The 16887-nt window shown below is 42.4% G+C and overlaps 1 protein-coding gene across 9 annotated transcripts in view; it reads left to right on the top strand.

The window, feature by feature from the left end:
• SEMA5B (semaphorin 5B) overlaps positions 1-16887 on the top strand; it is a 350137-nt gene that overhangs the window by 317738 nt on the left and 15512 nt on the right. For 8 of the 9 annotated variants that reach the window (XR_014503687.1, XM_083406846.1, XM_083406852.1 and 5 more), the window contains 8 exons: positions 486-629; positions 3465-3612; positions 4172-4397; positions 5748-5966; positions 7235-7405; positions 9008-9157; positions 10287-10331; positions 14010-14215. Coding sequence is in view for 8 of the 9 variants with exons in the window: in XM_083406846.1 (XP_083262972.1) it covers positions 486-629; positions 3465-3612; positions 4172-4397; positions 5748-5966; positions 7235-7405; positions 9008-9157; positions 10287-10331; positions 14010-14215 (1309 nt within the window). In the remaining variant the exon portion in view is untranslated. The remainder of the gene's footprint in view (positions 1-485; positions 630-3464; positions 3613-4171; positions 4398-5747; positions 5967-7234; positions 7406-9007; positions 9158-10286; positions 10332-14009; positions 14216-16887) is intronic. The other variant, XM_083406853.1, reaches the window with a different exon arrangement.

The raw sequence follows: 16887 nt of genomic DNA on the forward strand, positions 1-16887 counted from the left end.
TGCCCAACCCTTTGTAATTTTTCCCCTTCCAGCACCCCACATATTTGATTCTGCAGGTTTTTCTACAACACCATGACATCTTTTTTTTTAAAAAAAAAAAGGTTTCATAAGGAACTCAAGAAATGATACAAAACTTTGCAAATTTATGAGTAATGGAGGGTAGAAAAATGTAACCCTCGCCTGCCCTTATTATGTTTAGCATAGGCTTAAATCTGTTCAACATGAAATTGCCATGGATTTTGTTTGTTCAAATTTAAAAGTTGGAGAAGACTAAAAAAAAAAAGCACATGCAGAATTCTAACCCTAATCTCTGTCTGTTTCTTGGGCTAACCTCTATTGAAGCGTGCTTCGTAGTGCTAGTCAGTCTCTGCAACCTGTTGGTACTCCAGAGCCAGCAGCGTTGAGCTTAGCGTTAAAGTTGAAAAAATAAGAATTAACCCAGATGCCATGTTTTATCTTTCTTCCTTCCCCCTCCCCTCTGTCAGGAATGGAGCTTGGACACCATGGTCGTCCTGGGCCCCCTGCAGCACTTCCTGTGGGATTGGCTTTCAGGTCCGTCAGAGGTCGTGCAGCAACCCTGCTCCGCGATACGGAGGCAGGGTCTGTGTCGGACAAAGCAGAGAGGAGCGGTGAGAGTCGTTCCCCATCCCTAAACTTCTATGAGACCTTACTTTTTTTTTTTGGCTCAGAGCTCTTGTGTTTTCTTTTGAAGGATTCATTACACCACATGGATTAGTGACCCATCCCAGATGTCTTCTCCCATATGAACCTGCCCACTCACTGAGATCATCGTCTGAGACCTCTGCTCCTGGTGACCCTACCTGTAGAGGTTAGGCAGGTGGCAACTGGGGATAGGGTCTTGCCTTGATTGTGGAACACTTCCCCAGAAACACCTGTTTGGCACCCATTTTTAATCTTTTAGGGAACAAGTAAAAAAAACTAATTCTCACCCCCCCCAAGCCTTTTGTGAATGAGATTGTGATTTATTGTATTCTTCTACTTCTGCTGCTTCTAGTCTTCACTATTTCATTTACGTTATGTGTGTTTTAGGTTCATCATTGTCATATTGTGTTTTTATATTGCTCTCATAATTATTCATTTTTGCCTATAAAGCTGCCTTACAGACCTTTTAAATAAAGATAAATATGTTACTGTGTTGCACACCCATATGTCAAAATAATAGTTTGGAACAAGGCCCATAACTTAAAGAAAGTATGGCATTGTTAAGCTGTTGAGGTTGCTAAACCTGAATTTTTCAGTGAAGTATGCTATGGTGCTACATAATATTGCCGCTTGCTATTCAGAATGGGAGCTGTTAGCCAGCCATAGAGCTCTTGTGCTGAAGGATGAGATAGAAATTTGCTCAAGAAGTGAAATAAGAGCATAAGGATGCTCTAGCCATAACACATGCTATGCTATGAATAGAGAAAGAAAATAGTATGCATATTTAAAAGGAGAACTGCACATATGTTGCATTTTCATAGGAGGGTTGATAGTCTTTAGATGGCATGCCACTCCCCACACCATAGATTTGTCCATTGATGAATGTGTCCCTCAGGCCAAAAATAAAATGAAATGGTTAGTACCCCAGCTAAAGTTCCAGACAAAAACCTGCTCAGGAATTGCAAATGCAAAAGAGATTTTGTATAATTAGTCTGTGTGTCTTCATGTTTGATTAGATCTGTGACTACTGGAAACATAACTTAATTTTTTCCCATTGAAGTAGTGATAGCAATGGTGATTCTATTATGTGATGACTGAAGTGGAGCTAGCACTTTCTTATTTTTAAAATGGGCAAAAGTAGTTGGACAAAAATAAAATTAACTCAAAGAAAGTGCTGCTGAACACAGCTGAATGCCACATTTACCTGGACCAGAGTTCCTGGGGAAATGATTCAGAAAGCCTAGGGGCAGATGAACATGATCTGTTTGGCCAAACTACTTTCTAACTGCAGAGGAGGCAGGGAGATTGTACTAAATTGTGGGTTCATACAAGCCTTAATGGCTGGGAGGTAAGTCCAAATGAACAAAGTGGAACTGACATGGAATAAATATGCATAATAAATGGGCTGTAAGACCTTGCTTCTGCTCATTCCAGGTTTGGAAAGTAATGTCTGACCATGCTACTATGTGGTGGGTTTCTTGTTTTGTTTTTGCAGTTTTTACAACCTTAAAGCACAGTTACAAATGGCAGGCATAGAATATAAATTGAACAAAACTACAAACTAAGCAAACTATGTATATTTCCTATACAAAAAGGAAAATTTCGCAAAGAGAATGGGAGATAGTTAGCTTTGCAAACTTACTAGACTTCAGTTTTTAGGACCACAAATAATTGTGTAATAAGTCTATTCAAAACAATCTCTGAAGGATGGGGGCATACTGACAGTAGATAACATTGTGTTACATACACAGTGATGGTTGCCCAGTTTCCATCAAATCTATCAACTCGCTGTACTCTCATAAAGACTTGGCTACTTAAACCCAGCATAATACTTGCTAAACAATAATATAGTTCAGCCATTTATTTTAGGGTAATTGGCATCAGATTATTAGATAATTTGGGATCCTAAAGAGGCCAGTTTAATTACAAGTAGCTGGATTTCTAGCCTAAATTAGTTTGCCGTGCTTTAAGGCTTAAGTACTAAGTTAATGGACAGTACTGTCAATACACACTTATAAAGATGTATCTGTTTTTAAAACATTTTTATTTTCTTCATCCAGGCAATGCCAGGGGGAAAAAATTGTATTATAATGGTACAATGTGAGCTTTAGTAGTAGGTTATGAGCATATCTAATTTGAGTATAAACTATCTATGGGTCCTTTGCAGGATAGTTTGCAATACTTAGCAAACGTAAGTCAATGTTGGCTCCTAGGATGTTGCTCTGCTGCTATGACCATCCAGTGTTTTTTTAAGAAAAAAACAGTAGTATTACAGTTTTTAAACAGGGTAGAAAACTTGTGTGACCACAATCCCGAAACAACAAACAAAAGAGATCTCATTCCTTGTTCATCTATTCAAACAACTTAGAAGTTGTTGCCATTGATAAAGCTGTGTAAATAATTAAATAGTTAAGATGCAAGTATTACAAATTGGGGAAAAACCAGCCTGCTGGAATTTCCAGCCCCTCCAGAATGGACACTAACAAGAATGGATTAGATCCAGACTAAGTAAGTAATGTTTTTAGTCCCACTGAAATTAATAGGACTAGTTTCTCAAAATTTATTTCCCGTTGATGTCAGTGGGTCTAAAGTACAACTAACTCTTTCTGTCTGTCTGCCTTGCATCTTTTTACTTGTGGTGCTGAAGCTGAATTTCTACTCAACCTGATGTCAGCCTTTTTTCTTCCTGGTGTGAACAGTTCCTTGCAGAGTCTTTTACAACTTTCCTTTGGGGTGCTCCAGGACACTGACTTGCATTACTGTTTCCTTATTTCCCTCCCTGGAATTTTGTTTCCATCCAGGTTCTGCAATGAGAACAGTCCATGCCCATTGCCAATCTTCTGGTCTTCGTGGGGCCCTTGGAATAAATGTAGCGCAAATTGTGGTGGAGGGGTGCACTCCAGGCAGAGGTCTTGTGAAAATGGAAACTCCTGCCCAGGCTGTGCTGTGGTACGTTTTCATTCAGATAGGCTTTTGTTGCTGTTTTCTTATGTTCTCTTTTCCTCGGTTCTTTAGGACTTGTCCTATACACCTCTGCTTAGAGAAGAGAAGAGAGGGAGCTTACAGGTAATAACCTAGGGGCTAGGTAAGAAGGGAGCCAGCGTTTGTCCACAGTTACTGGGTCATGTGGAAAGCATGACTAAGCCGCTTCTGGCGCAATGGAACACCGTGATGGAAGCCAGAGCGCATGGAAACGCCTCCAACCGGGCCTTTGTCTATAGAATTTGTTTGCATGCATGAGTATGGGCACTTTATCTAACACATGCGTAGGCCTGTCGCCTCAGCATCGTATTCTGTTAAAGAACTGGAAGCAATATCAGACCTTGATTTATACACCTTCTGAGCTTTGTTACTGCTTCAGTGGTTTTGTGACTTTGAGTCAAATATTCGGGGGGTTTATCTTATTGTTCCTTAAATGTCATTGCCCCCAAGTGCATTGGTACAGCTGCAAACCCTCGGGTAAATGCTAATAATTGGGTCCTTCCCCCATTTTCTCCTATTTCTGTAGGAGTATAAAACCTGCAGCCCAGAGGCCTGTCCAGAGGTCCGAAGAAACACACCTTGGACTCCGTGGATGCCCACCAACATCACTCAGAGTGGCGCTCGTCAAGAACAGCGTTTCCGCTACACCTGCCGCGCTCAGCTTGCTGACCCTCACGACCTCCAGTTTGGCAGGAAGAAGACGGAGAGTCGGTTCTGCCCCAATGACGGCTCAGCTGTTTGCGACACTGATTGTACGTCCTGCCAGATTGCAAGATTATAACGAGCGCCAAGCTAAGCTTCTTGTTATTCATGCTGGAGGTTGTGGGCAGCTGAAGCGTAGGGTTGGATAAATGCTGATCTATGTTGATAGCAACAGAGCAAATCAAAGCCAGCAGATTGAGGCAGTATATACTCTGTCAGGATGGATGAGCATTAGGGAATTTGCTTGGGAGCTTTTCACACACCTGCAAACACTGTGTTGCTGGAGGTGCATAATCTTAATTTCTGTGTTTATTAAGATGCCCTTCACACATCAAGCAGTATAGGGGTCACTTCAGCTTGCTGTGATTGCACACTACAGGAGCGCATGATAGGACTGTGTGGTTGAGAGCACAATTGTGGGGCTATATCAGATAATTGGGGTGCCATGGATTGAAGCAGTTAAGTGGGTATATATGGGGCAAGCAAACTGGTCCCAAGGTGCTGAAAGCTTTATATATTAATGGTAACACACCCAGTAACAAATTGGCAGCTCATCCCTTAGCAGGGTCTCTCTCTCCTGCTGGCAATCATCCTGCAGTAGTTGCAGTTCCTGGGCCAAAAACAAGGGAAGATCCACCTGCATGGCAGTAATCTAATCAGAAGTGCCTGAAGTACAGTGATCAGGCTATCCTGGTGCAGGAACCAATGTCACACTAGCTGAAGCTGATAAAAAGTGCTCCTAGCCACCAGGTCCTCTGGTGAGAAACCTGGTTCTCCCCTAGACTGCTTCCTTGCTCCTTCTGAGAGAGTGCAAGCCCATCCAGGGCAGGTAATTGGGAGATTTCCTGGATACAACAACTATTCACCCACAGGGCCTGCATCTTGCCAGGATTCACGCTCAGTGCATTGGCCCTCATCCAGCCCACAACCACTGCATGGTGTCTGCACCATTAGCACCACTCACATGTTGGCATGAGTGGGGCTAAGCAGGTTCATTTCATTTACTGCACCACAGTTTCTTTTCTTCACTATGTGATGAATGTAACCTATATTTGGCATGATCACCTACAGGGGAGGGAATCTTGCCAGTGTGACTGGGGTGCTCGTAAAGCCTTGGCAGTTCACCTGCCACAGAAATCTCTTACTGGAGAGAAGGAAAAAGAGAGAGAGTGCCAATGTGACCTTGTATGGCTAAGATGCTCTGGGCAACACAGTGGCCAAAAGTCTTCCCGCCTTCCTCTTAGCCTTGAAGCTGGGAAGGGAACATAGTTCACCGTGCAACTGTCTGAACACTCCTTGCCCACTTCTGCTGCTGCAAGGTTGGGAGGAAAGCTGGGGGTTTCCATGTGTTTCATGCCTATATTTTTCTTTCTCCCCCCCTCCCCACTGCCCCCCCCCAGCTTTAGTTGATGACCTTCTGAAAAGCGGCAAGACCTCTATTCGGATTATCAATGGTGGGTGGTCCTTTTGGGGAGGGTGGTCATCTTGCTCTCGAGACTGTGAGCTGGGCTTCAGAACCAGGAAGCGAACATGCACCAATCCAGAACCGAAAAACGGTGGCCTACCTTGCATAGGATCTGCAATGGAATATCAGGACTGCAACCCACATCCCTGTCCAGGTAAATACTGTGACCGCTCCCTGCTTTTGTTCAGTGCGAGGAGCATGCTGAAGAAGCGTGCTATGAAGTTCTTCCATTACTCTTCACCCTGCCATCGTAGGGCATGTTTGCCTGTGCTGGCCCAAGACATTTTCCTGCCCAAAGCAGAGCCAACACATCGTGCCCTTTTCTTCTGCTAGGGCCAAGAATGTGGAAAAGTCTCGCTGCACCATTCACACACCAATTCATGCCTCATGATGCCATCTAATGCTGCCCACTTCACCCTGCTGCATGGCATGATTCCCGATGTTAGAGCTGGCACTTTTGCACAAGGCATTTAACATACATAGCTGTAAGCTCAGCCCTCAAAAGGCAAAGAAAGTTTGGATTGCACGCAGAGAGGGTGCAACCAAATCTCATTGCTGCAAAAACATTAGAACTTTCTGCTCCTTTAGTAAAGCGACAGCTGTGCAGAATCAGATGTGTCTTTAAGTTTAAGATTAGATCTGGTACTTTGACTTTGCTCACCATTCCATGGTCCAGATTTGCTTATTTCAATATGGCTTACCCACCTCTAAGTATTGGTTACTCTTTCCTGACTGGCAATCAGGAAATATTATTTCCTTCTTAACTAGTCCTTGAAATTATGGCCCTGCTTCTTACTGGATTAGAACAGTAAAGGAGCCTTCCTTTCCCCATTTTCTCCACCCTTTCCCAACCCCCAAAACCACACCTGTTGGTTTTGTGCACCCTGAAGTGCTTTTCCAGGGGACTTTCAGACAGGGGCTTAATATTGTAAAGGGCCATTCAGATATCACAAATACATTGTGGGCAAAAGGTGTGGTTTTTTTTAATGTATCAGATTTTTCTCACACAGGGTAAATCCAGATTAAATGTGGGGGGAATATGGTCTGGCTTTTTGATGCCAATGACATTGTTTGGATGTTGCAAAAAAAATGTGCATATGTGAGAATAGTCATTACTTTCGCATTATAATCATAGCCATTCCTTCCCTCCTTTTCAGAACTATGTGCTTGGAGGGGCCAGAAATGCAATGAACTAACTTAAATCATTTTGGCAGAGAAATAAACCAATAGGGACTTGTGAACAGTGAGGAAAAGTATTTGTGGGCAAATAGTTAGGATGCTATTCATCTAGTGTGGTAGCTTCTCCATAGCTTTCTTCTCCTTGAAATAATGATTTGGGTTTTTTTTTATTGTGATGGGATTAACAGATGGGTGAAAAGCATGCCTGCATCTTTGTATTGTTTTATTTTGAATGATCCTTAGTGAAAGGTTCGTGGTCCTGCTGGACTCCTTGGTCTCAGTGCTCAGCAACTTGTGGAGGAGGGCACTACCAGCGCACCCGAACCTGCACCAACCCAGCGCCCTCTAATGGGGAGGATATCTGCATTGGACTGCACACCGAGGAAGCACTGTGCAACACACACTTGTGTGAAGGTAGCCCTATTGTTCTTATTCTGTATAATGCCATCGTTTTTCATAGAATCATAGAGTTGGAAGAGACCACAAGGGCCATCGAGTCCAACCCCCTGCCAAGCAGGAAACACCATCAGAGCACTCCTGACATATGGTTGTCAAGCCTCTGCTTAAAGACCTCCAAAGAAGGAGACTCCACCACATTCCTTGGCAGCAAATTCCACTATCGAACAGCTCTTACTGTCAGGAAGTTCTTCCTAATGTTTAGGTGGAATCTTCTTTCTTGTAGTTTGGATCCATTGCTCCATGTCCGCTTCTCTGGAGCAGCAGAAAACAACCTTTCTCCCTCCTCTATGTGACATCCTTTTATATATTTTGTATTTATGTTCTTTTAAAAAAATATGTTTTCATAATGCATTTGAGATTTCAGGACTGATGTAATACTTCTGTTGTTCTTCAAATGTAATTTTGAAATAAATTAATAAATAGAGATAGATAGCTAGATAGCTGGATAGCTAGATAGCTAGATAGATACAGGTGAAACTAGAATATCGTGGAAAAGTTCATTTATTTCAGTAATTCAACTTAAAAGGTGAAACTAATATATGAGATAGACTCATGACATGCAAAGCGAGATATGTCAAGCCTTTATTTGTCATAATTGTGATGATTATGGAGTACAGCTGATGAAAACCCCAAATTAACAATCTCAGAAAAGGTGCAGTAGCTATTCAATCCGTAACACCTGCAATGGGTTCCTGAGCCTTTAAATGGTCTCTCAGTCTGATTCAGTAGGAAGCACAATCATGGGGAAGGCTGTTGACATGACAGTTGTGCAGAAAGCCATCATTGAGACCCTCCATAAGGAGGGAAAGCCTCAAAAGGTAATTGTAGAAGAAGTTGGATGTTCCCAAAGTGCTGTATCAAAGCATATTCATGGAAAGTTATGCGGAAGGGGAAAGTGTGGAAGAAAAAGGTGCACAAGCAGCAGGGACGACCGCAGCCTGGAAAAGGATTGTCAGGAAAAGACCATTCAAATGTGTTGGGGACTTTCACAAGGAGTGGACTGAGGCTGGAGTTAGTGCATCAAGAGCCACCACACACAGACGGATCCTGGAGATGGGCTTCAAATGTCGTATTCCTCTTGTCAAGCCACTCCTGAACAAGAAACAAGGTCAGAAGCGTCTTACCTGGGCTAAAGAAAAAAAGAACTGGTCTGTTGCTCAGTGGTCCCAAGGCCTCTTTTCTGATGAGAGCAACTTCTGCATCTCATTTGGAAATTAGTTTCACCTTTTGAGTTGAATTACTGAAATAAATGAACTTTTCCACGATATTCTAATTTTTCGAGTTTCACCTGTCGATGTCTGTTCCCAAACAATAGCTCGGCTGAGAAGACTGTTGCAGAGCATTTTTCCAAGTTTTGAATCACAGAACTTGACCACTGGTTTTGTCATTTTCCAGTCTACTTTATGCTTCTCAAAACAGACTTTCCCTGTTCCTGGGTATTTGACATTATTTCTAAATGCTCAGTTGGATTTCCATATCCTTTTGTCCTTCATGTTTTTTTCTTGGCTTGACATTGTGATCATCCCACATGCTTAAGTCTTATCTCTCATTCTTAAGGAGGCTGGTCCGAATGGTCTGAATGGAGCTTGTGTAACGAAGATGGGATCCAGTATCGTAGTCGTTACTGCGAAATCCACAATCCAGGATCTTCCCAATGTGCTGGGAACAGCACTCAATACCAGGACTGCTTGTACAATGAGATCCCAGGTGGGTGCAACTTTGCATGCTAAATGAGCAAGGAAAGGGCTCGGTTTAGAGGGCTCCACTAATTGCTGAGACGGATGCCTTACTAAAAAGAACTGATTGCCACTTTTAATATTGATAGGATTGTGTTTTTTAAGGCAGTGAGTATATTGAATGCCGACTAGTATTCCATTAGTTCAGTTATGCAAAGAGAAGGCATCCTGCAGAAGGAAAGAGATTCGGGAGGATTTTTAGGATCCCATGTGTGGAAATGAAATGGCAGCAACTCTGGTGTAGTTATAGATTGTTTAGAATTATAGTTAACCTCCATCTAGGGATGGGAAGGATTCTGTGACTAATAGATCTTATATAATCAGGGAGTTTTGTATTCTGCACCACAAACAGAAATTAAATGCACAGGGCAAGTTGTGCTGGATTGGATAAATTTAGAACCAGCATGCTGCTTCCAGCAGAGGACAGACAGATGTTCCAAGGAGGCCCATGAGAAAGAAGAGAGTGTAACACCTCTGCTCATTATTTGGTATCTAGAGATATATGAAGATGCAGGTTCTGTTCAGTTCCTGAAATACCTATACATTTGTCTAACTCTTTAAAAGGCCATCTAAACCAGTGGTCCTCACTATATCTGATGGACGTAATTCAAGGTAACTGATCATTTATAGAATAAGTTCTCAGAATAAACTACGCTATACAAACATCCTTAGATAGCAAGGTCGTCTGTCATACATTGGTCAAAATATTTTTGAATTAGATCATACGGTATTCACATTTATTCAGGTATTTTATGAGCACAACTTAAATGCCTCATTTGAGTCTTTTTTTATATCTCTATTTATATTTCTGTAATTTGCACAGTTCTTGCCAGAATTAAACAGTTCTAAGGATGCTTATTGTGTTGTATTTGGATAGTTTGCAATCCAGACAATTTTGTCATGCAATAGAGAGTATATTCTTTTTAAAACTTTTTTTCACTATATTACATTCTGTGTTTTTTGCCAAAGCTCTGGGAGGCCCTCCATTTGCTGCAGAGATTAACTTGCCTTGCATTGAGCAAAGGGATTTTAATTGCCTGCACAATGTCGCAGATGACAAAAATGACATTTTCCTCCCCACTGTTTTTCTCTTTGTTTAGTAATCCTGCCAGCCTCAAGCATTGACGAGAGCACGAACTGTGGAGGTAGAGTACAGCTAACTATAGATCTTATTTTTATCTTAACATGACTCCTCTTTTCTGGGAAGCATCAACCCAACCATTAATCTGTGCAGTTCACATCCCGTTGATAGCCTTAATTCCACTGGAGTCCGATTGTCTGAGGGGAGGAAGGGAGGGGAGAAAGTATCTGTGATTCAGTTTTCTGGTATAAGAATTTAATTTGGGGGAGGGAGCATCTCAGAATAATTAATTACCAGGGAGATCACAGTCCTTTCCACTGCAGCTCCTTTTTAAATGGACTGGAAAAGATGAAGAGAGATTCCTCATTTTCCTGAGCGCTTAGTTAATTGTAGAGTTGTCACCGAATTTCATTATAAGCAAAACATTGATACGGGTTCCTGTTCAGGAGAAACTTCCAAAGCTTTTAAGAATTTTGGTAAGACTGGCAAAGTTTCTCAGGCTGGATCTGACACATCCCTTGTTAATTGTATAAATGTTTTAATTTCTTGAGCACTTTTGAATGTAGTGGGTGCTTCTGTGTTTGTCTCTCATTTACCATGTACAACGGTCTATGAATGGTGTTTGCCACCCCCAGGAAGATGAGATTTGCACCCAACCACCTTTTGAAGTGAAAGTAGCCTTGGTTGCTACTGTCTCTCTCCCGCACAAGCATAAACGAGCATACCAAATCTCTCTCTCTCTCTCTCTCTCTCTCACACACACACACACCATATACACACACCATATACACAACAACACATACCTATCTCCCTCCCCTTCTGTGTAAGAGCATTCCCACATCTCACTCCCCACTTCCAGGGGTTTTTGAGGATGGAGAGGGGGAGAAATGAATGCACGGGGATTGCTTCAGTAGTTCACAGGGCAATAATCTGAGTTTGTACCAGGGTAGCTCGTATAATAAGACTGCAGTGAATTCTTAAGTTGTCTCTACGAATGAACCCAATGCAAAATCGATGGCTATCTTGCCATTGGAAACAGGATTAGACAGCCAATGCAAAACCTTGATTACCGGAAAAGCAGTTGCCATGCCACTAATTTTATCTGACTTCTTTAGAGTTCAGGGAATTGCATTTTCTTTGTGCATTTCCTGCAGGTCTCTTGATAGCTAGCAGAGTCTGTTGAAGAGCCAGAAGAGAAAGCAACCTTCCTTGCTTCTCGCATTGTGCTTTTTGATACCTACCATCTTTCTGAATAGGAGAAAAATAGCAGCTTCGCTAACACAAGGCACTTGTTCTGGTACTTTGAAAGTTCAGTTGTAGTAGGGAACTATGGTTAAGAGCAGAATTCTGGCTTTTTCAGCTAATTGTGCAGAGATAACTGAAGCAGATGGAAACGAGCTCCCTGCACTCCTACCCCAGCTCATTGCAGATCTTGACTTATTAAGTCATTAACATACTGTACATACCATGCCAATGAGTGATTTAAGCTTTTGTTGCAGCCGTCATGAAACTGATCACCAAATTTCTAGTAGATATAATTGTTAGGAGCAGATTTTGGGTCATCCAAAAGCACCGTGGTGCTTCAGTGGTTTTGCACAACAGCCCCCACAAGTAAGCAGCTTTCCTGACGAACCGCTTGGACAGCTCTTGGCCTGCGCATTAGTCACTCTCTGTGCAAAAAGCATTACAGCAATGACAGAAAAGGCAAAACGCTCCATCGGCAGACCTTCCCGTCTAGTGTGTGTGACTGCAGGGGAAGCAACGGAATTAAGACTCCAGTTCCATTAGCAGCACGGTTGGTTTTCTTGTATCCCCATTCCTCCTGCCAGGTGTGTGCCTCAGCTCAGGGTCTCCTTATTAACCTTATATTCATCATTATGCATTGGTATTGATATTTTCACTGCCCTCTTCTGCCATTGCAGTCTTATTTGTTTATATAATGCATGGGGATATTATTTATCCCTTAGCACCTCTGAATATCTGGCAAAGATATAATCATTAGAAATCCAGCCTGCTGCCCTCTCACACGTGAAACAAGGGGGAATCTGAGTTATGGGCAAAACCAGAAACATCAGCCTGCAGATTCATAGAATGCTCATGTTATTCAAATATTTAGCCAGGTTACATGGAGGCACAGCTGAAAGGCAGAGAGACCTTGTAAGGGGCAGGACTGAGGATGAATAGTTTTGAGGAATCAGCTGCTCAGTACCAGAGCAGCAGAGAATTCTTAGCACCTCACCAACTGCAACTCACCTTGGCAAAATCCATGTTAAAGTGTTACATTGATGCTGAAAGTAGGGCCTAGGAAATCTTATCCTCAAGTGACTTTTCAACTTTATGATTCTTAGAATTTGTCACTGGCTTTTGTTGTTGTTTACTCCTTTGCATTCCTCTTTCTCAGTAGAACATCTCCTTGGTAACCCACTGGAATGGAAGCGTTTTGAAATCTATATGTCTACTTATTTGTGTTGGGGAATGTTTTATGCACCAGGAACTTTCTTCTTTGAAATCTTTACGGGGTACCTGTGTCAGTGGTGTCAGCTTGCAGCTGGGGTTCTGCTTTCATTGCTCACCAAGAAACCAAGCCAGGCAATATTCAGTGTCTTCCCTTGTTCTTGCCGTATCCTGTTTTTTCTCCCAGGAGCCTCCCTTTCTGTGGCTAGTGGAGAAAGTATCAGCAAGAGCGCATGCAGGCTTTCAGTGGAGAAGGCAGCATGGCAATTGCTTCTCAGAGATGGCTGGAGAAGCGGAAGCTGATCAGAGACCAAAAAACCAGGCTGGTGTGGGAGGGTGGGGAATCCTGTATCCTTAGCAGCCAGCATACATTGGAGGCAGCCAGGGGGTGGCTTGTGCAACGCCAAGCAGGTCCCCTGCCTTGGCTGCCCTGAGCAGAGGTCTCATAGAAAAAGCAATGAGCTCTTCTTCTTCTCGGTGGTGGTAGCATTTTGCAGGCTTCCATTCAGTGCTAGCATGAACTCTCAGGATCTTTGGGCTTCCAGAGCCCTGAAATGGCTACTGCTGAAGCCTGTTCTAGGCCCCTTTTAAAAATACATATTTTTCATCCGAGTACTCTGAGCACCTAGCAATCATATTTGTGTCCCTGACACTCTGGGGCATTGTGGAAATTTTAATGGCAGTTAGATGTATCTGCTCAGAATCCTGCCACTACTCCCTGTCACCCACTGCCAGGTAAATCCCCTGACAGAGGAGGGGCCCACCCAACAGCACTTTGCCAAGAACCTCCTCAAATAGGGAACCAGCCCAGACCTACCACACCTTATCAGCCACTTCCACTTTTTCATTCCTTGTGCATTTTAGGTAGGTCAGAAGGCCTTTCTTTCTTCTGATTTGAGAAATTCTGAGTTTACCACCCACCTCCCTATTTCCATGACGTGCACATTCTTTGGAACCTTTTGCTGTGTATTGTTTGTATACCTCATTTCTCTGCCTGTCAGCTTAATGTTTAGTTTCAGTATCAATTGGAGGAGAAAGGAATAGCTTTAAGAAAGCAGCGAATGATGCCACTGAAGCAGAACTGTGATGAGCAGACTTGATAGTAAAGGAAGGAAGCGTCTGTTAGTGGGTGTTACCATGCAAGACACTGGCTTCTTTCAGAAACACATTTTCCTTATGCCTAGGAAACAGAAAATCACCCTCTTGAGTGGTTTATTGTTGTTGAAAGTGTTTTTGTTCTTGTTTATGTCTCTAACCACAGCATCTCTTACCACACTTTCTTCTCTAGGTTTCAGCCTCATCCACCTAATTGCCACAGGGGTCTCCTGCTTCTTTGGTTCTAGCCTCTTAACCTTTGTTATCTATGTGTACTGCCAGCGTTGCCAGAGGCAATCTCAGGAGTCAACTGTTATCCATCCCACCACTCCCAATCATCTCCATTACAAAGGCAACACAACTCCCAAGAATGAGAAATACACACCTATGGAATTCAAGGTAAGAGGCTTCATCTGCCCAAAGGTCTGCGTTATACACTTAATTCATTTGCAGTGCATCCCAGTGGCTCATAACCTTTGTTTAGTACAGTTTGCTTCAGCAAGTTTTCCCAGCACACTTAAGAGCTGAGCTACATGATCAGCTGAAACAGGTGGGGTAGGTAACTTTGCCATCTCTTTGACATGCAGGGAATTATGCGGAAGCACTGAAATTGTTCTGCACAGCAGGAACTTTACCACGTGGTTCTTCTGATTGTGTAGCTGGGTTCAAGCCTCAATGCAAAGAGCAGTGGTTGAAACTAAGTGATGCTTTCTTGCTGTGGTTGACTAGCTTGTTTCTCCATCATTGAGTGAGCTTGCTTTCTCCATCACCTTCATTGCAAACATATATGCTAGGTAACATTACTAAGGCATGTTTCTGAAGGGCCATGGTATATCAATATTTAAATTTTGGAGATAAGTCCAGCATCCTACTGAAGGTTCAGGATTTGGATTTGGAACCATTGGGCTGTGCTCTGCTATGTTTGCATGTATTTTTACATACATAATATTGTTTTCCTATCCTCTCTCATGGCCCATCCAAATTTTCTCCCATGTTGCTTCTCAGAAGGGATCAAATAATAGCTACATTTGTACAGTTCTTGTTTTTTATTTTTTGAATTTCCATACAGCCCTTCATCCAATGATCACATGACGGTTTACTGTATAAAAACACAAAAACACATAAGAAGAAACGAAGCAATAACCCCCACACCCACAGTTTAAAAGGCCATCGATTGTTATGATGATGTCCACATAAAACACCACCTTTTTGTGACCAGATTCTTTGCTTACTTAGAAGGCCTATCCAAAAGAGAGTTATCTCCAGAGTGTTTTGGTTGCCTTGGCAACCTCTTTTTCAATAGAAATCTGGCATTTCTGTTATCAAGAAATGAACCTGACAAGCTAGCAAGTATCCCAGTAGTAATTAACACATAATAAAGCACCCAGCATCTGTAATCAACAAAGTAACTTGTAGGCAGGGGGAAATACCTCTTAAAAGCAATTAATTAACTTGCAGAGAGCAAGAGCAGAAAGATTGCTATTCATAGTTTTAAAAAACGGGCAGCAGGTACAGAAAGTGGAGCAGGTTGCAATTAGGCCACTCATTGGATTCGGAGCTTCCTTGGCAAGTAAGGCTTCCAAATGGCCATGGCGATAAAGAAAAAGCAAGAACGTTTTTAGGGATTTCTCAATTAGTGCCACTGCATCGAAACAATTTTTTAAAATGTCCTTCAGAGCTGAAATATAGGTTTTGGCAACCGGAAGCAACCCTTCATCTTATCAACCTGTTTGTTTTTGAAGCCTGTTAGCTAAATTCTTCAGAAGCAGCTTACCTGACCTGCAGCTGCCAAATTCCAAATGAAAAATTTACCGACTGCCAACAAACAAATGGGGATAGATCACCCAGGCCTACCCACTTCTCTCAGGCCGTGTGCGGCAGTTCATTGATGGAACTCCCTTGCCTACAGAGATGTACTCTTCACCTGTGTGGAAGAGGTCAACTCTGCATTTGAAGAACTGCCTCTTTCTCTCCAGTGAGAGTTTCCTCCTGTCCTTATTGGCAGTGGTGTCACAGGCAGTTACTAACCCTTGATAATCCTAAATCCAGCTCTGTTGCATCAATAATTATTTTAAAGTCTAGATTAACAAGCTACATGCCCAGCAGATGTCTGGAAAAATAACAAGACCTTATTATTTCCAGAGCTGCACTGGCTAAGCTGGCCTTCCTTATCAATGACAATTTCTTTCTGAGATGTAAGGAATCGCCCGTTTTGCTTCCTCACATAATTTCTTGCTTGTTTTCTGAGGAAAAAGGTGAATTTTCAAGGGAAGCTTAAATCTCCTAATATTAGGACAAAATTGTGTTCCAGAAATGGTTCAATGCACATTTTTGGTGATGTGGATCTTGGTGGATGAGAAAGTATGTGTCAAAAGATCTGGAATCAATGGACAGCAATTTTCTCTTCACAAAAAAATGAAATGCATGAAGCTAAGAAATTTAAACCTTGAGGTATACTTAGTTAGGGAAACTTAGAGGTCTCCTCTAACAAATTCAGAGGAATCCTATAGTACAACCCCCCTAGGACTGTATCCCTTCAAAGTGTGGATGGGAGATTTTATGACTGCATGCTCCCCATTTCTAAAACTTCTCTAACATAAGTGAAGCTTATGTTATGGCTAAGCTAAAGAATGTAGAACAATTAGTGTGTCACAGTTCTTTAACACAGGATCTCTAACTGTACTAAAAATAGTCTCCTAGGAAATGCCCTGGATTCAGTCTGCAGTATTTCAAGGTAGAGCTTTGAATATCCCTGATTAAAATCCTGTGGAGCCACTGGCAGTCTGTGCAGACCAAGGGTAGGTAATGTGGTGCCTTCCAGTTGGTGGATGGCACCACTAGACTCCCTATATTCCCTGAACATTGGTCATCCTGTTGGGAGTCCAAAATACCTGGAGGGCCCCTACATTAGGCAACTTGCACTGAAGGCAAGCAATGTGGACTTGATCATATGCTCATGTAGCAGCAGAGCATGGTATTCCAACAGCGTGTGCAAACCATGTAACCAAACAGCTCCTACCTACCCTCTCCCCTGTTGCTTATTTCTTTTTCATTAAAATAGTGAACGTGGT

This window comes from Podarcis tiliguerta, assembly GCF_965153285.1.
Source record: "Podarcis tiliguerta genome assembly, chromosome: 1".
Lineage (NCBI taxonomy): Eukaryota > Metazoa > Chordata > Lepidosauria > Squamata > Lacertidae > Podarcis > Podarcis tiliguerta.